This window comes from Elephas maximus, chromosome 4, assembly GCF_024166365.1.
Source record: "Elephas maximus indicus isolate mEleMax1 chromosome 4, mEleMax1 primary haplotype, whole genome shotgun sequence".
Classification (NCBI taxonomy): domain Eukaryota; kingdom Metazoa; phylum Chordata; class Mammalia; order Proboscidea; family Elephantidae; genus Elephas; species Elephas maximus.
The window spans coordinates 66104132-66129291 of record NC_064822.1 but is presented as its reverse complement, the minus strand read 5'-3'; the positions used below and the strand labels follow the sequence as shown (position 1 = coordinate 66129291).

The 25160-nt window shown below is 43.9% G+C and overlaps 1 protein-coding gene across 4 annotated transcripts; it reads right to left on the bottom strand.

The window, feature by feature from the left end:
* Positions 1–3: 3 nt before the first annotated feature.
* PHC1 (polyhomeotic homolog 1) lies at positions 4–23549 on the bottom strand. 4 transcript variants are annotated; one of them, XM_049882390.1, is made up of 15 exons: positions 23305–23549; positions 20327–20484; positions 19182–19292; positions 18309–18389; positions 17639–17788; positions 16893–17048; positions 7858–8353; positions 6151–6950; positions 5459–5606; positions 5006–5217; positions 4314–4428; positions 3311–3419; positions 2695–2845; positions 1997–2228; positions 4–1044 (listed from the first exon to the last, which is right to left on the bottom strand). In XM_049882390.1, exons 2-15 carry the CDS (start codon positions 20438–20440, stop codon positions 890–892), a joined length of 3030 nt encoding a protein of 1009 aa, XP_049738347.1. In that variant the 5' UTR covers positions 20441–20484; positions 23305–23549; the 3' UTR covers positions 4–889. The 4 variants fall into 4 exon arrangements, with proteins under 4 accessions (XP_049738347.1, XP_049738349.1, XP_049738348.1 ...); XM_049882392.1 differs by having other exon boundaries at positions 16893–17024; XM_049882391.1 differs by lacking the exon at positions 23305–23549 and adding an exon at positions 23208–23290.
* Between the last annotated feature and the right edge of the window lie 1611 nt (positions 23550–25160).

Genomic DNA, 25160 nt, shown 5'->3' with positions numbered 1-25160 from the left:
GGGTAGAAATACTGCAATTGAGTAAGACGACTGAGACCAATTTTCATCCTTTTACTGAGGAAGAAAAAAATATTTAATATTTTTGTTGTACAAGGAATAGCGCCTAAGGCAGGTACTTATACTCCTGACCTTAGCCCCACTTACTCCTGTTTTATAAAGCTATAGGACAGAGCAGAGTTGGAACTGAAAAGAAAGACAACAGATAGATTGGAGGGGAGCGAGGGATGCAGAAAGAAGGACAATAGCCGTACACGTGCCAGTCAAACACTTTTAGTCCCTGCAGCAAATCAGAAAGATGCCAACCAAGTCACTGGCTGGTGACCCTGCCACAGATGCAGGTGAAAAGGTTCAATACTAAGGGAGTGACGACAAAGAGAAAACTCCAGGCCACAGCTACAGTGAGACAATCCAGAAGGAATAGGGGGAGTACCAGATTTTTCTACTTGTGCCACACAAGCTAGAAAATCCTACCTCTCCCCTTGGGGGTGCAAACCTACACCCCACCCATTTCCTTGCCTTACCATATTGTATATTCCTCTTGGAGCAGAGAGACCCTGGCTAGATGCTCCACTCCAGGATAAGGCTGAGCAGTCCTAGTTCTCTAGACTGCCACTTTATTATAAAGACAGGATTGGGGTCAGTGGGAATGGTGAGCACTGTAAAGATTTTTAAAAATAAAGTAGAACCCAGAGAAAATGTCAAGAGCTGCTGCCATGTAGCACCAGCAGCCAGTTCTTGCACTCTTCTTCCCTGTCTCAGTAATCCCCTCTACAGAAGATTGACATAATTGGAACAGCTCTTTCTTCCCTACAGAGTCTGCTGGTACCAGGTTATATAACCTGGACAGTAGGGAGTGTCTGTCTTAGGCTGGTTTGTGCAAAAGGACACGTTAGGTCTCCTTGAGGACATTTATCTTGGCGCAGATCTTGAGAGCAGGACCCAGCTTTATGTTCATGGCACTCATAAGATGTTCTTCTTTAAGTAATAAAAGGGCCTGTCCATCAATCTCCTGGGAACGAAACTCCTCTGCAATCTCTTGGCAGCCTAAGAGAAAACGGTGGAAACACGTCTGAGAAACTGCATGATAACATCAGAGGATAAGGGGGAAAACTAAAGATGAATAAACGGGCTTAGCAATGGTTAATCCCAAAGTAAAGCTCACTTTTCCTAAAGTCAGTAACAGGCCTGAGATGGCAAGCAAAATGAAATTAGGGCAACTGGCTATCAAAAAGGAAAAAAAAGCCAAGGTCAAGAAAGAACTAAGTGCATAGATGTAACTTTCTCCAAGTGGTTTGGGGGGAAAAGGGGCAAAAATATATGCATGTTTCCTAAAATTTTATCTTAGCAAAATATCAAAGTTAAGAGCCTCTTTGACATTTTTAAGGGCCCAAAATTTAGACAATAGCAAGACATGATTGCGCTTTTCAAGAGAAAACTATCCTTTTGTCAAGAATAGAAAGTCCTGTCTTGAAGGGAGTAGGGCAGCATGGTCCCTTAGTTTTTAATCAGCCTCTTCACCGAAAAAAGTTAAAAGTCTTTTATCTGTGTTGGGTATCACACATAAAAATATTCTTTCGCCAAAAGCTTTTGGTAAGAAACATAGCTGAATAATAGATGAGAAACTGCAAAACTGCTGGCATGGTAGAAGACAATGTCAAGCCAGAAAGAAGAATAAATTATAAAGAGTAACGAATAAATATTAAGATGGCGTAGTGGTTAAGAGCTACAGCTGCTAACCAAAAGGTTTGAATCCACCAGGCGCTCCCTGGAAACCCTGTGGGGCAGTTCTACTCCGTCCTTTAGGGTCGCTATGAAAGTCAAAATTGACTCAATGGCAACGGGTTTTTGTTTTTGTTTTTTTTTTAAATCAAGCCTTACTGCTTAAAAAATTAGCTATGTTTCCTGACAATGGCCCACGTAGGATGGCATAAGAAAGCCATGTAGAAAAACTAAGCGTATACATATGCTGGATTCTGTTGGCGAGGCCCCTCAGTACCTTGTAGAGAAGCAATAAACTCATACACCTCCTCTACACTCCAACGGCTAGGGTTACTGGACAGGAACACAGGGTTGATGCCATGTAATTCTGGTGTTGGAGGAGCTGTGTTGGGGTTCCCCAGGTCACGTTCTCCATGCCCAGCTCTCACTGATAAAGGCCCAGGAGATGTTGGTGAGAGTGCTTCATCATAACTGGAATTATCTGAACCCCGACTAGAGTCCTCTTGACCCTATAGAGGAAACAGCAAAACAGTGAGGTCATGAGTAACTTAGTGCCATAAGTCCCACCTTCCCCAATCACCCTGGGCTGGAAGGTAATACTGGGCACAGAGGTAAAACTAAGCTTACCATGCAAGAGAATTTGCACTTCATCTGCAAATGCCCAAAGACACTAGTACACTCTTAAGTGCCTTTCAAGTATAAACTATATCACTTTCTTGATACATATATTACTAACAATTGATCTAGATTATCTCTACTCAAGTACAGTATAAGGATTAATGCACACATGAACCAGCAGTCAGGTGTGAGGAGATAAAGGAGGTCAGGATATCTTGAAATTTGGAGTAACGCAATCCACGCGACACCAGAGTTCTGGTCTCACACCCCTTACCTGGGCAAAAGTATTGCCCTCTAGGGGAGGAGGAAGACAAAAGGTCCATTATAAAGGTAGCTGGCTCTGCAACAGAAGCTCACCCGGTGGCGCTTGCCCTGGATCTTGGCACGGGCAATGTCAGAGGAGCTGCGGCGGGGCCCACGCCGGCGAACGCGGGCATAGTTCGCTTCTTGAAACTCTTTCATTTTTTTCCTCTTCAGTCGGAACTGGTGGCTACAGCTCACATTGTACCTGTAGATCAGAGCATATATAAGGTGCTATAAAAGGTGCCATAAAAGGTGCCAATGGTACTATAAACTACCTCTGCTCAAACCAAAAAACCAAACCCACTGCCATGGAGTCTATTCTGACTCACTGCTACCCGGTAGGACAAAGTAGAACTGCCCCATCAGATTTCCAAGGCTGTAAATCTTTACAGAAGCAGACTACCACATCTTTCTCCTGAGGAGCGGCTGGTGGGTTCCAAACCACTGACCTTTCTGTTAGCAGCCAAGCACTTAACCACTGCACCACCAGGGCTCCCAATTACCCTGCTTTCTAGACCTAATAGATATGAATTGATATTTTAAGAGCTGATCTAGGGGAGGGAATGAAAACAACTGAGACATAAAATATCAGCTGTGAAATGACCCCAGGGAAGGGGTGTGACATTAGATGTAGGAACCATGCTGAGGTGAAGTGTGGTGCCTGTAGTACCTCTTAGCGCAAGTCATGGAACAGAACCTCTTGGAGCCACGAAACTGCTCCGCAGGGGCGTACTTCCCACAGTACTCACACTTCAGGAGATTTGCCTTCTTATCTAGTTCTGAAAAAAAAAAAAACAGGCATACCTGGAGACTCACCTTCAGCTTCTGCTGCCCCTCGGGCCCTCATTAGGCCTAGGGCTGGATTGTAATCACTCAGGGATATACGCAGACAATTATTTTCCCCAAAGATCTATACAACCTGATGAGGAATACCTAAAACACCAAATTCAAAATCCATAATCTAGGAAGGGAGGAGAAGGTGGGGATTACAGAGGAAACGAGACTGACCAAGAGTTGATCACTTGCTAAAAGCAGGGTGATTGGAACATGGAAGTTCATGATACTATTCCCTCTTTTTGTATCCAAAAGTTTCATAATAAGTTAAAAGTTCAAAATCCAAAAACACAAGGATACGTCCTTCGAGATCATAAAATCTTAACTTTAAGCCAGACTGATTTCCCTTCTAAATGTCTCTTACTAATTTTATCTGAATTCATACTCTTAAGATCCAGACATACTCCATTTTTTAATGGGCAACAGGAACCAATTTACTGAAGACTAGAAAGATAAAAGATCCCTCTCCCACAAAGATTCCCAAAAGCAGGGAAGGAGATGTAAATAAGAGTCCTTAACATGGATTACAGAATCTAGAATAAGGAAAACTGGAAATTAAGGATATAAATATCCTATTTTAGACCATCTTTTGAAAAATAAAGCCTTATAGTAAAGACAAATTTAACAGGTTACCTTTTTTTTTTTTTTTTTTAAAGAGCTTGATAAAATTCCCCTAGTAACTTTTGTATAATTCTGTATACTCTGATATATAAATATGGTTTCTGTATGTAGATAAACTTCATACATTTCCCATTTAAATGAAATGCTGCTATTTTACACCAAGTCCTCAAATACATCTCTGTGAGCCTTATACCCCAGATGGGTTTCTCAATACTCACCAGCAGATGGGCTGTTCCCTCCCAAGGGGCCACCTGGCTGATTCTCATTCAGCCCTGTCGGGAGACCAGTCTGTAGTGCCTTCTCAGACTCTTTCAGTAACTGAGAACAACCCACCTGTCCCAGAAAAAGTTTACAGTGAAGTTAGTCTGCTTCCTTTCGGTCTCTCTCCAACATTCCTCCTCATCATGCCTTTCTTTGCCTGTATCTGAGTTAATGATCAAGTCTGGTTCAGAGAGAATCACTCTTCAACAGGGCAATCAAGAGTCTAATTGCCTTTTATCAGATAAGCCATTGGAGAACAGGTTCCTGTCCTTTTCCTTGCTAATGTGCACAGAATATGCCTTAGGAGTCAAGATACGGGGTTCTTGCCTTGGTTCTAAAGTCTCAGGAAGTTCCTTAACTTCTCTACTGCAATCTTCTCCACTGTAAAACAACCTCTTTTATCTAACCAACTACTGTAGCTTTAAAGATCACTTTCTTTTCTTCTCCTCTCTTTCCTACATTTTCATTTTCTGATCCACATACTCTCCTTTTCCCTTCCTTTCCTTCTGTATAACTAACCAAATAACAGCACAATAGAGCGAATCTCTAATAATTAAATAGCTCTGTGCCTTTTGCTCTTAGTGGCGTTCAAAAAGACAATCAGACCAAGTCCCCACTTTAAAGTCCCACCTTATGGCCCCACCCTCACCGGGAAAGGCTCTGCTCCTTCCTGGATAACAAAGCCTTCAATGATGTGAGTGAGAATCTGGGGCTTCACGATGGCCTGTGGGGGTTTTGAGTCACTCATTTGTCTGGACACCATGGCTAGCGTAGGAGGTGGTGCTGATGGGGCAGGGGTCAAGGTTACTAGTTCACTGCTTGGGGTATTAGCATTCACAGCGGCCACTGGTTCAGCTTTCTCTGGAAAACAAACACAGATTAAGGAGCAGACGGGGAATGACATAATTGTTCCAGGCAGATATTCCACAATACATCTTCACCCTTGATCATTCACTCTGAATTCCCTATTTTTAGGAATTACTCATTAGTCCACCAAATTCAGGCCCATTTTCTACTGAACGAGATTCATCTTTTGACTCATTCAGAATTTTCTTTCTCTGTGCCCTCCCACAGCATTTTATTTAAGAAGTTAGTTGCTCACCTCCAAGACTGCTCTTCTCCTCCATGGCCTTTGGGCTCTCTGCTACTGGAGATGCCTTGGCAGGAAGCATTGAACCCAGTGCAGAGACATCTTCTCTCTCTTCTTCAGACTCAGCCTTGCGTTTGACAGCCAACGTCTGGGGTTTGCCCTATATAATGAACACACAAGGTGGAAGACGAAAGAAACCAAGATTTCTGAGTGCGGGATAATGAGGAACCACAATGACTCCCATACTTTCAGAGAACATTTCTCCTTAGTTCTAGATTCCCCAGTTTGTATACTTCCCATGGTACACCAAAATTCCCAGCCATTCCCAGAAGATGTAAATTTTGCATTACAACAAAAGAAAATACAACATTATTTGGTCCTAACTTAGACCTCAAGAACCTGTTTTCATTACAGACCAATCAAGAACTGTCTTTTCTTTGGATTGACTTGGTCAAGGCTATCTTGATCTAACTCAGTATAGGTTCAAAAACCTAAAATGATTTCAGTAGCAAATTTACCTACGAGTATGAAGTTCAAATATATACATTAATATGTGTGTCTCTCTTCTCTCAAAAAAGGAGCACATAAATACCAGTATTTTAACCTCCTCAACACTTTCATTCCCCATCAAATTTAACTTTATTTCCACTGAGTCCCAAGTCTGCTCTCAAGGTGATACTTTAAAACCATTAGACATCACTCACCGGCAGGTGCACAGACTGCATGTAGAAGGCAGCAGGGACCTGAGCTACAACAGGTGAGGAGGTGGTTGCCCCACCCTTTACTACATGTGCTGTCCCCTGCACAGGGGCAAGGGTCATCCCAGGGGCCAACGTGGGAGAGCACTCCTGAAGTGTACCAGGAGCCTGGGATGAAGGTGGTGAGGCGGCCAAATGGGCCTGACCCGCTGGCTGTGCTGTACCCGGCAACCCCCGAGAAGTAGGTGCAGCAGCTGCCAGCTGTGCCAACCCCAGAGCCTGTGCCTGGGCTGTACCTGGCTGTCTGGTGCCTACCACTTGCACAGGGATGTGAGGTGGTGGTTGCTGGGTAGCTGACATCTTAGCAGCCCCTAACTGAGGAGGCTTAAGAGGTGCTACAGGTGGTTTGGATTGGATGGGGATGGGTGGCTTGGGGGTTGGGTCAGGCGGGAGGGACAGGGGAGAAGACTGAAGCATGGGTTGAACAACCAGGGTTTGGGCTTGCTGCTGGGACTGGGAAGGTGGGACCTGCTGAGTAGGTGGGACCTGTGGTGGCTGAGGGGCAGTGAGGGTCGTGGTTTGCTGCTGCTGCTGCTGCTGCTGTTGCTGTTGCTGCTGCTGCTGCTGCTGTTGCTGCTGGGCCAACTGGAGGTGGGTGGCTGTGTGGAGGAGCTGAGATTGACGGTGCTGGAACTGCTGCTGGTGGTGGATGGCGATCTGCTGCTGGATCACCACCTGTTTCTGCTGTAGGTGGATCTGTTGTTGCTGCTGAATCAGTGAATGGGGTTGAATCTGTGTATAGGTGGCTACAGACACATGCCCACAATGGAACAAAGAGAGAGAGGAGCAGAAAATAATAATCACTGAAAAACAGAAGTAATATCATTTTTCCACGTTGTGACTACTTTTAGATTCACATAGTTAACAGAAATCTAGGCTGGAAGGTACTCAGAAATCACCACATCCATACTCTCCTCTCTGAATTAGACATGACCATCTCTGGTCTTCAAGACCTTAAGGAAAAGAACTTTTCTTTTAAAGAGCAGTTTAAAAGGGGAGAAGTTTTAGTGCTCTTGTAGCCAGCCCACCTTAAACCTGTACTACAAGCTTTTTACAACATACAAAATACAGCAGTAACTACGTGGATCACACTCCCTTTCTTCATTAGTAAATACACATGATAATAAATCTGTTATTAACAGAGGGACCAAACAGTGTATAAAGCAAAAACATTTAAATAGGTTGCTCCACCATTTAACGATCCTTAAAAATCTCTTGTGTTTACCTAACTTTATTTTCTGTTATACTTAAAACATAAAATCCTTTTCCTCTGCATTCAGCAAAAGAGAACAGCTCCATGAGGACAGGCAGTTTGTTTCTCAAAGCTTTACGTGCACCACCTGCTAGAACACAGCAGGCAGTTCAGTAAGAACTGGGTGAATGAATGGGTAGGGTGAGTAAACTAAAGAACTCAGATGTAAGGAAGAGAGGACAAAGCAACTTGTAAGGTGACTGCTGCCTGGTGCAAACAGACAAGATCCATCTCTACTACCTGTCTTCCTATCTCCCTAAACTACTATGTCCAAGGCTGATATGATTTTCCTTCTAAAACTCCAGGGCCAAGAGAAGCAGGAAAGAAAGGCAAAGAATGTACTCTTCAGATTTCAAAGAAGTTCTGAGAGAATAATGACATTCTGAGAGGGGACAACTCACCTGAGCTAATAAGGGTCTGACTGGGAGCAGGTGTTGCTGTCCGCGTCAGGTTCATGCCCACATTCTGCTGACCACTCCCCTCGGCTTCTGCTTTCTTGGCCGCTGCACTTTCTGCCTCTGTCTGGCTGCCCTGGCTCACAGTCACTGCTTGGGCTGCAGGCAAGGGCTGCACCACTCCTGTGCCTTTCCTGGGACAGCTCCCACCACCACCCATTCCTGAGGAAGGCAACTGACCCAAGCCCCCAGGTGCCTGGCCACCTCCACCTGGACCCATGGACCCTGGGATGCTATTCCCACTGCCTCCACCAGCTTGGCTAAGGTTGAGGGACTGGCCTGTAGCCCCAGAAGAAGCCTGAGCCACAGCAAGGGCCTGGCTAGAGGCCTGAGAAAGGCTAGAGGTAGGGGTGGCTCCAGGAGGAATGGCCTTCTGAGTTGAGCCTTGCATTTGGGGTCCTTGGGCTGAGGCCTGTTGGTTCCTCACTGCCAAGTTCTGCACCTGAAAGACAAGAAAAACAGACAGATTGGAAAAAAGGGAACAGGAGGCACTAAGGTCAAAGATTTCTGTGACTGATTCACAGGCAGTGAAGACAGCTATACAGTGTCATATTCCACAGTCCACCTCAACTCATACCCCGACCTTTACAGTAATATACATTAAAGGCCTTCTAGTCGCCCAGGAAAGAACTCTGGAATCACCTCTAACTTTTAGTCTCCTTCACTTACTATCAAGTCTGTCATTAAATTTGGTCATTTGTTCCTTCAAAATAATCCCTTAGATTTTCCCTTTCGTCTCCATTCATTCATTCAACATTTACCAAATGCTTTCTATGCTTCAGGTACTATGCTGAATACCAGGAATGCAGGAATGAAAGACACAGTCCCTGCTCTTAATGAGTACATTCTATTAGAGAAGAAAGGCAAAAAAAAAAAAAAATCACTAATCACAATATAATACTATGCACAGGTATGTACAAGGTGCTACGGGAATACAGGAGAAAGACCAATTCAGCATAGGGAGATCAGCGAAGACTTCCTAGAACAGGTGATGTTTGATCTGAGATGCAGCAGGTAATAAATAGTGAAGGTGGGGGTTTGAAGACCTAGGTAACAGCATTTGCAAGGCCATAGTGCCAAGAAAGGACACAGCACTTTTGGAAATTGTAAATAGCTCACTATATTTGGGGCAAATTTCAAGGAGTGGCACGAAATAAAGCTAGAAAGGTAGGTTGAGGCTAGGAAGACAGAAAGGTACCACATCATTAAGGGTCTGGTGTGTTAAAGTAAGGGGAGGCTGAACTGTAATTTGGAAACAGGAAGTTTATCTGTCTGATTCACTGCTATATTCCCACCACCTAGCACACTGCCTGGCACATAAAAACTGCTCCCAAATATGGACACAGAGAAGAAATGATGATCACTTAATTGATTAAAGGAAGCCACTACAGAATATTAATCAGAATAAACATGATCAAATCTACAGTTTAAATATCTCCTATGCACCGCTGATGAAGTGTAAATCAGCACAGCCACTTTGGAAAACGACTGACATTATCCTAAATTTCCTGGACATTCACACACCCTATAACCCAGGAGGGAAACCCTGGTGGCGTAGTGGTTAAGTGCTACGGCTGCTGGCTGCTAACCAAAGGGTCGGCAGTTCAAATCCACCAGGCGCTCCTTGGAAACTCTATGGGGGCAGTTATAACCCAGGAATCTACAAGAGAAATTCTTGCCCCTGTACAACTGGAGGCACATGTAAGAACATTCACAGGAGCACTATCTACAGTAATAAAAGCCTAGGAACACCCAAATGCCCATCAACACAAGACCCGATGAATCAACAGTAGAATACACACACAACGGACTATTACATAGATGTCAACATGGATAAACTATAATATGCAACGTACAGATGGATCTTGACAATGTTAAGAAAGCATTCCCAAAAAGATTACATACAGCATAAGAAGCTTATAAATTTAAATGCATATATATATATACACACATATATATGGAAACCCTGGTGGCATAGTGGTTAAGTGCTACGGCTACTCACCAAGAGGTCGGCAGTTCGAGTCCACTAGGCACTCCTTGGAAACTCTATCGTGCAGTTCTACTCTGTCCTATAGGGTCGCTATGAGTTGGAATTGGCTCAATGGCAATGGGTTTTTTTTTTTTTTGGTGTATATATATATATAAAAATATACATGAAATATGTTGTCTAGCATTTGCTTCAAAATCAGCCACTGGCAGAGAGGAGCATGGATAGATGGGCCATGTGCTGAAGCAGGATGGTAGGTACATAGGGATTCTTTACATTTTCCTATTTTTGTATGTCTGAAATTTCCCATATTAAAAAGTGCTTTTTACCAACGATGTAAATGCAGTAAGACTACATTAAAAGGAACACAAGAAAAGGATGAACCTAAGAATCAGAATGATCATTACCATGGATAGGGGCAGGCAGGGGACAGAATCGGGGACTGCTTATTACGTTATAAAAAATTACTGAATAAAAGTGGGCCATAACTAGACCAATTATGGCAGTGTGTCATAAACCAACGATTATGATTTAGCAAATTCTGTGTACTAGAGGCACAACTTAAAACAATATTAGTAACAACATATATTTAAAAAACAAACAACTAATTTATCCTGGTAATAATGCAGAAAAAAATTAGAAGCAGAAAGAACTGAACTCAAGGAGACTAGTCCAGAGACCAGATGCCACAATCAATTCTGACTCATGGTGACCCCATGTGTGTCAGAGAAGAACTGTACTCCACAGGGTTTTCAATGGCTCATATTTCAGAAGTAGACCGCCAGGCCTTTCTTCCAAGGTGCCTCTGGGTGAACCTGAACCTCTAACCTTTTGGTTAGCAACCAAGCACATTGTTTTCACCACCCAGGGACTTCAAAGTCAAGCAGACGTGTTAGAAAACTAGTACAGTAATCCAGGTGAAAAAATAAGAAGAACCTGAATTCAGGCAGTACCAGTAAAGAGGAGGAGGTGACAGTTTTTGAGAGACGTTTACAAGAATCATCAGGTTTGGGCGCACACAATATTATCTAGCAATTGCATAGTTTTTCAAACCATCTTCCTTACTATATGGCTATTTCAAACTTTCCTACTCTCCGTATACCTCAAGAACTACCTCTCTCTTTCCTTCTCACTCTCAGCTGTTAACCTGACTCCTGCAGAGAAAATAAAAACCATTGTGTGAGCATTACTTCATTGGTTCCATCACCAAATGTATACATTTACCTGCATAAGCACTCATCATTTCGTCCTTCTCTCCTTCCTACCAAAGACCAATCCTTCTTTTTGCTCTGGATCCCACCCCTTGCCACCTTCAAGCTTAGAATATTAATTCTCTCCTGTCTCTTCAACCTCTCCTCTACTGACTCCCCTTCATAACCATGTTAACATCCCCCAGCTTCACCCTCCTTCCTCATTACTGCTAATTCTTAGTAACTGTTTACGGTCACTGTATCCATTCTCAGTATCCATTTACTCAACTACTACTCTCTACTCATACTACTTCAACCCCCACCACTCCACTGAAACAGTTCTACCTCCATGTTATTAAATCCATCTTTCTTGCCCTCTCTACTGCATTCAACAGAAATGAGGGGTTCCCACCCTGTGCTACATACGCACATACCTTGTAACATTCTGTTCCCTGGTCTTCATCATACCACACAATTCAGATTTTCCTGACTGCTCCTTCCCACTCTCCTTTGCCTGCCCATCTCCCTTGAACTGCTCAGTTTTCTAAGGGTTCATCCTAAACCCTCAGGGCTCCATTTTAAAAGACTCGTCTTTTCTCAGCCCACACCATCTAAGTAATTTTAAAAATTCCCTTGGCTTCAATTATTATCTATATGCCTCGTACTCTCAAATGTTTTATCTCCAACCAGATCTCTTCACTTAGCTTAAGAACCATATACATATACAGAATGGCTGACTCAACATATCCTTGTGGACAGCTCACGGGCACTTCTAAATTGACATGTCCAACAGCGAATTCACCCTAAATCCATTTCTTCTCTCACTGTTCATCTCATAAATTGCACCACTAGTCACTCCACTGCTCAGGTCAGTTCTCATCTCTGCCATCTCCCTTGGCACAATGGTTAAGAGCTGGGCTGCTAACCAAAAGGTCAGCAGTTCGAACCTACCAGCTATTCCTTGGAAATATGGGGGCAGTACTACTTGAATCAGAACTGACTCAACGGCACCTAACACTGCTCATGTAAGCTCTGTGGCATCTGCCCCAACATCCCCATCCACTTAATCAGTGTTCACCTTCTTCAATGATTTGTCTTTCTAAATTTTCTCAAATCTAGTCATTTCTCTCCAACTCCATTGCTACCTGCCTAATCCAAATCACCATCTTTACCCTAAACTGTTCCAACACTCTTATTCTCCCTATACTCACTCACAACCTTTCCATTTATTCTCCATAGAGAAGCCAACATGGTCTCTAAAAACACAGACCCTAGGGGCCTTCAAAATGAGATTCCTCCTAACTCTCCAATACCATCCCCAGCCCCCTCTGCCAAACTCTAGGAACACAGGCCTTCTTTCAATCCCTCCAACATATCAAGCTCTCCCTGGGGCCTTTGGACAAACCATTCCTCGGCCTTTAACAACTTCGGAGTCCTGGGTGGTCCTCACCTTACTAACTTCTACAGGCCCCAACTTAAATGTCACCTCCTTGGGGAGGTCCTTCTTGACTTCTGTGTCCCTCCCCGGGCTAAATTAGGTCCCTTTCTATGTTCTTAAAGCACTCTGTACTTTCCAATGAAGCAATTATTACACCATTCAGGTGACTGTTTAATGCCAGTGCTTCAATGGTCCAGAATTTCCGTCAGTGTAGTGATCACGACTTTCTTGGGCATCCAAGGCTAAGGAATGTCTGATACATAATAATAGCTGACATTATGTACAGGGACTGTTCGAAGCACTTACACATACTAACTCATTTAGTCCTCACAACACACCCTGAGGTAGGTATATTATAATACCCACTTTATAGATGAAGAAACTATGGAAGAAAGATGTTAGATCGTTTGTCCCAGGTCACACAGTAAGTCCTAGAGCTCGAATCTAACTTCAATATCAAGACTTACATTTTTAACCAGTACCCTCTGTCCCTCCACATACTGACACTCAAATATGTAGAATGACTAGATGGATAAATGAATGAACCGGATGTGGAAGCAATCCCAACCTTCTTCTCCGTTTCCACTATTACCATAATCTAAAATAAAGGTCGTACCTTATAACTACATGAACCCAGGAGTCTTTTAGCAGGTTTCCTGATTTCTATCACGATCTTATCGAGCATATGTTCTGTATTAATCATCTAGTACTGCTGTAACAGAAATACCACAAGTGGATGGCTTTAACACAGAGAAACTTATTCTCTCACAGTCTAGTAGGTTACAAGTCCAAATTCAGGGTGTCAGCTCCAGGGGAAGGCTTTCTCTCTTTGCCGGCTCTGGAGGAACGTCCTTGTCCTCAATCTTCCCCTGGTCAAGGAGCTTCTCAGGTGCAGGGACCCCAGGTCTAAAGGAAGCGCTCTGCACCTGGTGCTGCTTTCTTGGTGGTATGAGCTCCCCAACTGTCTGCTTGCTTCCCTTTCATCTCTTGAGAGATAAAAGGTGGTGCAGGCCACACCCCAGGGAAACTCCCTTTACCTTGGATCAGAGAGGTGACCTGAGTAAGGGTGGTGTTACAACCCCACCCTAATCCTCCCAACATAAAATTACAATCACAAAATGGAGGACAACCACAGACACTGGGAATCATGGCCTACCCAAGATGATACATATTTTTGGAGGGACACAATACAATCCATGACATTCCACCCTTTGGCCCCCCAAAAATCACATCCTTGTAACATGTGAAACGTATTCACCCCAGCATATCATAGCAAGAGTCTTAACTCCAAGGCCAAAATCTAAAAATTCCTTTTCATCTGTGAAATCTAGAATACAAGTTATCTGTTTCTAATGGTATAATGGCAGAACAGGCACAAGCTAGACATTTCCATTAAAAATGGGAAAAGCTGGGAGGAAAAGGCGTAACAGGCACTAAGCAAGTCAACAGAACACACTACATTAGCCCTCAAAGCTTTGAAAATAATTCTGTTCTCTGAGTCTCTCCAGACTCTAAGTATTGGCCACACTCTCCGGTTTCTGAGTGAAGGCCCCTTAGCCCTGGGCTTCACCTCCGCCTTCCAGGCCCACTGAGACAGCAACTCTGCTCCCTGGGCTTTAAGGCGTACCATTCTCCCTAGTCCATCTGAGTGGCAACTCCACCCTTAGAAACACCAGAGGCCATGGCTCCACCCTTTGAAACCCCTGAGGTTAAGGAAATACCTTTTGAGACTGAGGCAGCTCAGCTTCTTATGTTTTTTGTCTCTTCAGCTCCTGCTTCCTGGTTTCTTGGCCTCCTGACTCCTAGGGCCTCACGCCAGCATCTGCCCTGCTGGGGCAAGTGTTCCAAAGCTCTGTAGCTCTAAGGATAAGTGCCTGGAGGCACCCCAATCCTCACTCTGCCAGGAAGCCTCTTGCACACAGGCACTCAGCTCTTTCACTCCAGTGGGTCAGCTCCAGCACCTCTCATGCTTGTCTCCTGGTTCTGCTGCAGCTGGTTCTCTGCTGTTGCCACTTCTCTGCGGCTGCAGGTACTCTGCCGCACTGGTCCTCTGCTGTTGTCGCAACTCTATTCATTCACAGCTTCAAAACTGCTTCAACATTTTGGGTATCTGTTATAGCAGCACCCCAATCCTTGTACCAAATTCTGTCTTGTCATCTAGTACTGCTATAACAGAAATACCTCAAGTGGATGGCTTTAACATAGAGAAATTTATTCTCTCACAGTCTAGTAGGTTACAAGTCTAAAATCAGGGTGTCAGCTCCAGGGGAAGGCTTTCTTTCTGTGTCGGCTCTGGAGGAAGGTCCTTGTCCTCAATCTTCCCATGGTCGAGGAGCTTCTCGGGTGCAGAGACCCCAGGTCCAAAGGACTGTGCTCTACTCCTGGCACTGCTTTCTTGGTGGTATGAGCTCCCCAACTATCTGCTTGCTTCCCTTTCCTTTTATCTCTTGAGAGATAAAAGGTGGTGCAGGCCACACCCCAGGGAAACTCCCTTTACCTTGGATCAGGGAGGTGACCTGAGTAAGGGTGGTCTCACAACCCTACCCTAACCCTCTCAACACAAAATTACAATCATAAAATAGAGGACAACCACACAATACTGGGAATCACGGCCTAACCAGGCTGACACGTATTTTGGGGGGACACAATACAATCCATGACATGTTCCTAGACGATTCATTCTAAAGTACTTTCCTTATCCTGTGAATCTGCTGCTCAATAACCAGCAACAGCCCCTGCTACCTATACCTCCTTTATTTAGTTTCAGGTTCCTCCCTAACAACAGCCTCTTATACCATCATGCCTGTCATCTCCACCTTGTCTACCTCACCCCCAACTCCCACTACACACACTCATGTTTACATATACGATTTATCCCTTTACACTTGGGGATTCATCTTCTCACTCCAAATCAAATCCTATGCATCATTCAAGACTCTGCTCAAGTGTCCCACAAAGTCATTGCAAAGTGATGCACCCAAATCTTCTACAAAGTCATATGCTACTCAGTAACATAGTTTAGCATTCACTGTCCTCCACGCTCTTTGAAAATAAGACTCCTATTTCTTTTTAATCCTCCAAAGTTTCTAGCACGTATCTGAGCACTTCAAGAGAAAGAGTCCAATATTTACTTCTTAAATGATAAACTACAATGATAAAAATTAGCTCCCAGTTTGTAACCTATCCATAAGAAACTAAAGATTCAGGCCCAAATGTATATACATACATATTTTCGGAGCAAGCATGGTAAGTAATTCATAGTGAGGAAGACCTTTACTGAGAACAAAGGTGAGCAGGAACAGGAAACTGCTGCCAGCTGAGAACTTTAGTAACTCCTAAGTAGAAAGAAACATTTGTCCAGCAACTCAGCCAGGTCTATTTCACATCTATCTAACAGTAGAACTCCTTCAACCATCCCTTATCTTCAGGAGACAGTACTGTAAGGAGAGAGAATAAGACTTCCTGAATATAAGTTATAGGGAGCTAGAAGGATGGTCCAGAAATCTGCCCTATACTGAGAGTCAGTTTCCAGATGTACAGGGCTGTTTTCAGTTCAGTCTACTTCCCTGAGTCAGGAAAAGGAGCAGGAAATAGAATATGTGCCTAATTGCTTCCATGAACAGATGCCTCCTTTGTCGTAAGACCAGAAGAACTTCACGGTGCCTGGCTACCATCGCTGAACATTTTGATCAAAAATTCTAAAGAAAAATCCTGACCAAAAGGGAAAAAAGTACAGAACAGAATGTACAAACTCTCATGGAATACAGATATTCTGGAGCCACTGAGGCCGGATGAATCCCCGAAACTGTTACCCTGAGATATCTTTAAACCTTAAACCAAAAATATCCCCTGTAGTCTTTAAACCAAATACACTTATTTAGTAAAGAATGTTTGCCTTGAACATCGTGCTTTTTTGAAGAACTATGTATATGGAATCAAACTGACAACAGTACCTTGAAAGGTCAGATAGGAAGCTTAGGGGGCAGTGAGTTAATGTTAATAGGGGAGGAATAATTTGGAAAAGGAGGGCAAGAATGGTTGTACAACTTGAAGAATGTAATCAATGTCACTGAATTGTACATGTAGAAATTTTTGAACCGGTGTATGCTTTGCTGTGTATACTTTCAACAACAATATAAAAATATATATATATATAGTAAATGACGTAATAAAGGATAAAAAATCTGCTTCCCTTCCTAACTCAAAAAGTTGTAAGGGATTCAAATTCTATCGTAATTCACTAAAGAAAGGAAAAAAAACTAGAATTCTGAAAAATGGCAATGGACTAGAAGGGTGGGCACTGGTCCATGGACATTCCCTTCGTCTTCCCCAGTGCCTATCAGCAGGTAAAGTGGTTGCCACTGACCTGATCTGCATCTGCATGAACTCCAGGAGACTGAGCAGATGGCACCTCCTGCTGGACTGCAGCCACAGCCCCGTTGGGCATTAGGATGAGTTGGGAGGCTAGAGGCACATTCCTGCCCAGGGTCCGGTTTACCTGCAACAGGTTTCCCAGCTGTGGCTGGCAAGGACAGCAGGAAGAGGAAGAGCAGAGGAAAAGAGGACAATAGGAAAAGAAGACAGAAGAAATGGAAGGAAAGGACCACAAGACAATATAAACAGAAAATATTAAACAGCTAAGTCCTGCCCCTCTCCACACCAACCCAGGAGCCTCTCATTCTCCATATGCGATGGCTCATCCAGAAGAAAACCTAGAATGTATAGAAAACTATAGATTGACAGCATAGTCAAACATCAAAGAAGTTGAGACAAGGAGGATTTTAGAACACATACTTATACATAGTAAGTAGATAAGCTAAGAGATAACACATAGGATTTGTGTACTTGAGCCACAGGTTTAAAGTTGGACTATACTTGACCTAATTTAGCCGAATATTAAGGCTAACATCTTCTAGCTTAGGAACTTGATGTAATCTACAGGCTACCTGCGAATACTGAGCATCATGTCTAGGGGTACATATGCACGGAAAGTGTATCACCTTATCTCAAAACATCTGGGTAACCAGGGCCAAATAAAATGGCCTTCGCTCAAGTCCTTGTCAGGGACAAAACTATGCCCTGGGGACATTGGTGGCTGTGTCTGTGGCTTACCCGTAGATACATCTGGGCCTGGGACTGGTTGAGGGGTGGGGAGGTGGTGTTCCCCAGAAGCACAGATTGGGTCAAGGTGGTGGCACTAGGAGAGCTCACACTCTGGGATCGGCTGATGAGCTGGGCGGCCGACGTGGTGGCCAGATTAATCTGTGTGGTACAGAAAGGAACCATGACTGACTTGGGAGAAAAAGGAAATGTACTCATTCCCTTCCTGACAAATTCGGAGTGGCACAGTCAAAAGTCAAGAACAGGATACCTCACTTTCATGGAGTCACGGGTAAATGATTACTAACTTCCTATTCATATCTGTCATCCTAGCTGCTTTGAAGAATTACCAAAGTAGAAAAATCAGTCCGTAACCACTAGCACAACAGTTGAAAGGCAAAGGAATGAAATGGCTCGAAAAGACTTTGCTTTTTAATGAAGAGTCCAGAGATTAGTCCCTTACCTTTGTTATCTCCCTTATTCCTCAGGATCTCCTTCCTCCATTCTTAGACCCTCTTATTAAGACTAAAGTTGGCTACTTTCTCTCTTCTATTCTCCGCATAAGAGCACTAAATATTCATTGATGGCCCAATAAACACTCTCAGATCAGTTGCATGAAGTAGTTTAACCCAGGGACGAAGACGCAGAAAGAAGCCTCTCAGTGGGTAGAGGCAGTACTCACTGAGGCCTGGGTGGTGGTAGACTGCTGCTGTGTAGTGCTGGTGTTTGGGGAGCTGGCCTGCCGACTAGCAGCAATGGTAGCCTGTTTGGGGCGGCGCGGGGACAACAATAAAGAGCAGAGATTTACTACTTCCAGTAATAAATCACAGGCAAAAAGCAAAGATTTCAGGGAACAACAGAGACTCTACTCAGGAATAATGAAAAGTCTACTCACTATCTGAAAGACCCTCACATTATCACATATACTAACCTAACAGCCCCTACGTACAACCTGTCCTCCTGCTCCCACTTTGTTTTAAGTGGGAGAAGAACCTTTGGTTGCGTCACATCATGAGTCACTGTAAGTCTAGCCCAGAGCTAGCCAACGGAAATATAATGCAAGCCACATAATTTGCTAATATGCACTCTAAAAAAGTAAAAGAAACAGGTGACATTAACTGTAATAGTTTATTTTATTAAACCCAATATATCTAAAATAATATTTCAACATGTAATCAACAGAAATTACTAATGAGAAATTTTACTTTTTTTTTTTCATATTAAGTCTTTGAAATCTAAAATCTTACAGCACATCTCAACTTGGACAAACCACAACTCAAGCACTCAATAGCTGCCACGTGGCTAGTGGCTACCTTACTGGACAAGTGCAGGTCCAGAACACAGCATTCTATTTCTAAAAGGTAGTTTTCCCATGGTTCTTACCACAACCCCCGAAGCTAAGTTTCATCCATCCTCCTACAGGAGGACAGGAGGCAGAGGAGACTCTGACCCCAGCTTGGCTTAGTGCAGGATGCAGTATCCCCCAAAAGTCTCCCCTACCCACCTGTAGTGCCTGTCCCCTCCCTCTCAGTCCAGCCGGCTGCTGACCTCTCACCTGCTGGACGGCAGCCAGACTATGCAGCTGGGCATTGCTGAGCTGCTGCTGGAGCATGAACTGGTGAAAATACTGAGCCGCGTTGGGCTGCCGCTGCAGCGCCTGCAGAGCCTAGGAGGAGAAAGACAGGATGAGGCCACTTAGGATAGATCGCTCCTGATTCCCCTTCTAGGTGAATCACTGTGATGTCCTGTAAAAAGGGAGCTGTGGGAAGGAGAGAAACCAAGGGATATGGGAGACTGGGCTACATCACCAACACCTGATTTGTCTGTTTTTGTATTAGAACCAGTTAGTTCATAGACTGTTCTAAAAACTGGGGAAGCAATCAGCTCTGCTAGTCTATTCTGGTATGCAGAGAAAACTAAAGCAGTGCAACTCACAGAAACCCTTACTTTCCAAAATGGGACCTAGAAGTACATGATATAGTAAGGAAAAGAATTCGGACTAAACAGATTGAAAATAAGTAGGATGTTGATTAGTGTAAAGAGAAGAAGAAAATGAAACCATTCTAGGGCTACAGTAATGAGCTGGAAGTAATGAAAAACAGAATAGAAAATCATTCTTCTATCAAGTAAAATTCTCAAGTATCTACAGCATCAAGTTAATCGATGTTTAAAAAGATGATACTGGTAGTTCAGTTTTAGTGTTAACCGATTTTATTGTATTCTTCTTCTTTAATAATTAGAACTGTTCTTATGATTGGCATGGTTATCCTAGTTACTAAAATATTTTGTTAAATAAAAAGCCCCATTCCCAAATAGGAAAAAAAACCTAGAATTTACTATTTGTCTAAAAATATGGAAAGAGGTGCATGATACTTCGTTACTCAGGGTGATTTATAAGAAAGGACAGAGATTAAAAGCCTGACACAATCCATGAAGAGCAACAGTTAAGAGTTTCAACCTAGTTAGTTGGTCTCAATGGTATAGGAAACCCTACCTGAAAGGCAGAACCTCATTCTATTTGTTTGCCCAAACCTCTGTAAACTCAGATTCTTAGAGCTGGAAGGAACCTTAGTGATCACCTAATCCAACTTCCCACCCACCCTATTTTGCTGAAAAGGAAACTATGGACAATTATCTTTCAGCATCCCTGTTTATCCCAAGCCAATACTTAGATCATAGACCCTCAGAGTTCAGCCTCACCTGCACTGCTTGTCGTTCGTACAGTGACATTTGAGCTATCTGGGGCCTAGAGCTGCCCCCTGAGCTGGAACTCCCATTGGTGGAGCTGGAGTTCTGCTCACTCTCAGTCTCCATGATAGTGGTCCAGGATCCCCAAGGTTGGTGTTCTGACTCAAGACCTGATGTAAAGAAGCAGTAAAGGGTTAAAATTTATACCTTGATCCCAAACTGATATATCACATCGTTATTCAAGACCACAACAAGTCTATAATTTATCTAAGAATCCTCCTCTTAAGTTTCATGATTTTCCTGGTTTTAGAACTCCCAAACCTGCAGAACATTCTTAGAACCATACTTCACTCACACCATCAAGGCAACAGCCTTTACCTATCCCCTCATGGTTATCATTAAATAAAATCGCCATAAAGTAAGATAGTACTTCACAGTACTTAAGGCCACCTTACATTCCCACAGAACTTTTTAACAAGTTAAAACCTTCCTGCTTAATATTTGTTACTATCACATTTTTTTCTCCATCTGTATCATTATCAGATCATCTTAACAATGGTCACCACTTACTGAGAAGCTGTTAGGTGCCTGTCACTGGGCTAGGCTGTTCACCTGCATTCTCTCTCACAATGCTGTGAGGTAAATTATTACCCCCAGTTTACCACTGTGGCAACTGAGGTTTTCTGAGGTTAAAGAAATTGTCCATGGCCATACATCTAATAAATATCACAGCCTTTACACTAGCATATGCTTCTTCCATAAACCAAAAAAAAAAAAAAATCTGTGATTAAGGCAGTGTCAATCAGTGTGACTACTTACTATTGTCATTTTATGAAAGGCGACCTTAAGATACAGATGTATTAAATCGGTCATGGAAGGTCATAAAACTAGGAGGTAAAAGAGCTAGCCTACAACTCATATAGCCTAAATAGCCACCTGGTTCCAGGTCAGTGTACTAGTTAACGCCTCAGGCATGTCACTTCCCCTCCTTATACCTCAGTTTCCCCATTCACAAGAACTTCACAGTTGATATAATCATATCAGTTAAATGTTATATCACTTTAATAAATAACTCCCAGGCATAAAACAAACATTAAATACACAGCAAAAAGTATCTTAAAAAAAGTAGGTCAACTTTTTAGTTTACTGAAGTGGTCAGAATTTGCCTTTCGGAGACTATGCTAAAATTTGCAAAAAGACACATATGAAAACATTGCTAAGAACCAGGCAGAGATAGGAGAAAGAAGAAATACACCTCCAAAGCAGCACTAGATGACAGTATTTTTGCTCTTTTTTTCCTCTTTTGTTAAACCTAGAAACTATATTCTTCACTGGGCACTGGGCCACTAAAAACATCAGGTCAGCAAAGCATTATTTGGTTTAGAAATGTAAACATCAAACCAGAATTTCTGCTAAAGGCTGTCAACAGTTTTATTAGTGTGAATGGATGTCTCACAGGATTGCATCTAAAACAAAGTAAATAAAATCAAACCACTTAGCCTCAGCAATAAAGCTGAGATCTCTTATTTCATTCCCAGTATCATCTGATCACATCACTATCCCCCAAGAATTCTACCCATCTCTTCAGTTTCATTTAGGAATAATAAATGTCGCTGTAAACATGGCTATAACCTAAGATGTACTTAGGAAGTATCGTATCAGCTTCAATTCTAGCCTTAATCTTCTCCCACATCTTTTTGCCAAAATATCAAAGCACTAAACAGATACAGACCCATGAATCCTCATTATCAGCATGTGAAGAAAAAAAGTGGGTAAGGATTAGAGGCAGCATGGCATAGTTGTAAAGATCACTGGACTTTGGTAGTTTGCTGGACTCAGAGATGCAGGACTCCTTTACTTGTATCCATTTACTAGCTATAGTGGGACAATTATTCCTACATTCATATATGAAATACCCCAAAACTATATGACTCCTTATCTCCCCAAAAAAGGAAGTTTTGTTTTAATAATTATTTTTCAGATTGTGACATGAGAATAAACTGGAAAGGAACCAGCTTAAAGTCTCTCAGTAAAGTCAGGGGAATTGTCATCAAAACCAGGATTCCTGGATCTTAGGCACATAAAATCTATTCATTTGTGACCAATGCTTAGACTGTAAAATTAAATACAGAAAATGAAGACAACAAAAAGTTTGGGAGACAGTGAATTTAAATTTTCGGAATTAAACTGGAAGAGAGTGAGAAGCAGATGCACAGAGCCCCCTGGGGTGGCTAAGCCATCGGTGTGTATAGATTGGATTGGGTAGGAACACAGACCTACTGAAGGGAGCGAGAAAAGGTTATTGAAGGGGGCCTGGTACCGGGCCTATTGAGGTGTTATCAAATTGAGCTTTTATCAAACTGTCTTTTTAGAAGGGATGAGGAATTGGGTGTTGGGGGGAGGAGTCCACAGGAGAGACTGTGCCAAAGAAATGGAAGTAATCTGAAAAACGGGGGCACTAAACACCTAGGGGTCCTTGTTCTATACTGAAACCTCGATGAATGAGCTCCTAAAGAGAAATCAAATATACTGGGGGAAAGGGCAGATACAGTGGTGTGCCGGGAGTGAAGTGACCCAAGTGAGCAGAGAAATGTGCATACTGATGGCAGGGAGACAAGCGGGAGGGAGACAGACAGAAGTCAAGGAATAAGAGATTGAGAACCCGGCGGACCATGAAAAGCAGGGAGATAACTAGACAGCATGCTCGTACGGGAGAACCAAAGTCTGAGAAGGAAAAATGAATGAGGAAATGGGCAGTCAGAGGCAACTAGGGTGACAGACAGACAGCAATAAGCACAGCGAAACGAACAGCAAAAGGACTTGGACAGGCAGAGCCGAAGGACCGCAGAGCTCAGCGCTAGAGGTAGGCAGGGAAAGAAACTGGGGGAGGTACCTGGGCGTTACACAGACGGAGGTGGCTGAAGAAACATCCCCGCGCAGCCAAGCCCCCAGAGGTCCTGCCTCTCCCCAGCCCGCGGTCGCCCGGTTACCTTCGCGCTCGGCTCTGCACCCAAGTCCTCCCGGGGGGCGTCTACTTCATGTGCCGGGGGTCCCCAGTCGCTAGGCTGGGCGGGGGGCTCGCTCGGCCTCCGCGGCGGGCTCCCCTCACCTCCTCCCCTTCCTGGAGGGGCGGGGGCGCCGAGGGCGGGGTAGGAGGTGCCCGGCGCGGCCGCGGCTCCCCGCCCCTCCCGCCGCTCCGGGTGCGGGCCCGGCCGCGGCTCTGCCAGGTCTCCGGGGCTCGCTTCGGGCCTGTCACTTCCTGTAGGGCCGGGAGGGTGGGGGCCGCAGGCCGGGGGCTGCGGGCCGGGCTGGAGGAGGGGGCTGGCGGGGAGGTGCTTCCGGGGCAGCCGGACCCCTCCCCCGTCCTTCTCCCTCCCCTCGGCGCTCTCCTCCTCCTCCCTCCCGCGCGTCCCTCGTTTCCTGCCGGCGCCCGTTGCCATGGCGACGCCGCTCCCGGGCCTCTGCGCTCTAGGCCTCGGGGTTTTTTTTTTCCTTCTCTCGCTCTCTCTTTCTCCTCTTTTTTTCCCTTCTTTCTCTCCGGGTTCGGCTTGTCGGTAGCAGGGACGAAGCTGAGATAGTGCTGGCCTCTAGTGGGGAACTCACCTCCTCCAGAGAAGGAGAGGGAGATGGGAGAAGGGAGGGAAGTGACGTGAAAAGGGGAAAAAGATATTTTCTGGAGCTTCTGGGAATAAGAGATAGAAAGAAAGGATCAAAAGGACCTACGGGCAGAGAGGGAGAAAGAGCAAAGCAATGACCCTGCGGAAACGACAGACTGGGAAAGAAAAAAAAGTAGAGGAAAGGCGAGAAAACGAAAAAGCTCGGGAGAGAACAACAACGATTGAGGAAAAGGAGGGAGAGTATTGTTTGATATATATCTTTTCTTCTTTCACATCCACTCCAAGAAGGCGGGAAAGAATGTTGCACAGAAACAGAATCCATCAAGACATGACAGTCGTTTAAAAGCAGCAACCTAATCTAACTTGCTTTGAATAACACTATATAAGTCTGTGATATCAGGGCTGTTTGCACGTTCTTAAATATGTATGTAAAAGAGGACGACAAAAACAAGGGAAGAGGCAGGGGTTTAAAGAGATGTAGGACAACGAGGCTGTGTTTGAGAACATTGAACAATTGATGAGGGAGTAGCTCTTGTTATATATAAATCTTATCAGTTTTTAATCATTCTTTTAGTCATTCAACATTCAGCACATCTTTATAGAGTGCCTATTATGTGCCAGGAGCCCTGGTGGTGCAGTGTTTAAGAGCTCAGGCAGCTAACTGAAAAGGTCGGCTGTTCGAATCTACCAGCCGCTCATTGGAAACCCTATGGGGCAGTTCTACCCCGTCCTATAGTTGTCTCTACGAGTAAGGATCCGCTCTATGACAATGGTATTTTTTTGTTTGTTTTGCTTTTTGTTTACTCTGTGCCAGACACTGAGGAGCTTGGGTTGCATCAGTACACAAAACAAAGATAACTGCTCTCATTAACTTTTGCAGAACGGGGTGGGGATGCTTCCTGGATTAATCACTAGGGTTGGTGGTTTTTCTGCATAGCAACCCTACAGGACACAGTAGAACTGCCCCTGGCTTGTGGATTCCAACTACTGACCTTTTGGTTAACAGCCAAATGCAGAACCACTGAGCCACCAGGGCCCCTTATCATAGTGCAGTAACTATTTTTACTTCATGTCTTTCCCTAACTTCTATTCTTGCTAGGTATGTTCTCTTTGAAACCACTCTCCAGTCTCTCCTTTAAAAGCCAATGCATGATTTGTTTTTAGAGAAAAATAGAAGTATTCTCTCTCTTTATAGTTTAGATCTGTCCAGATTTACATTGAGCCCAGGC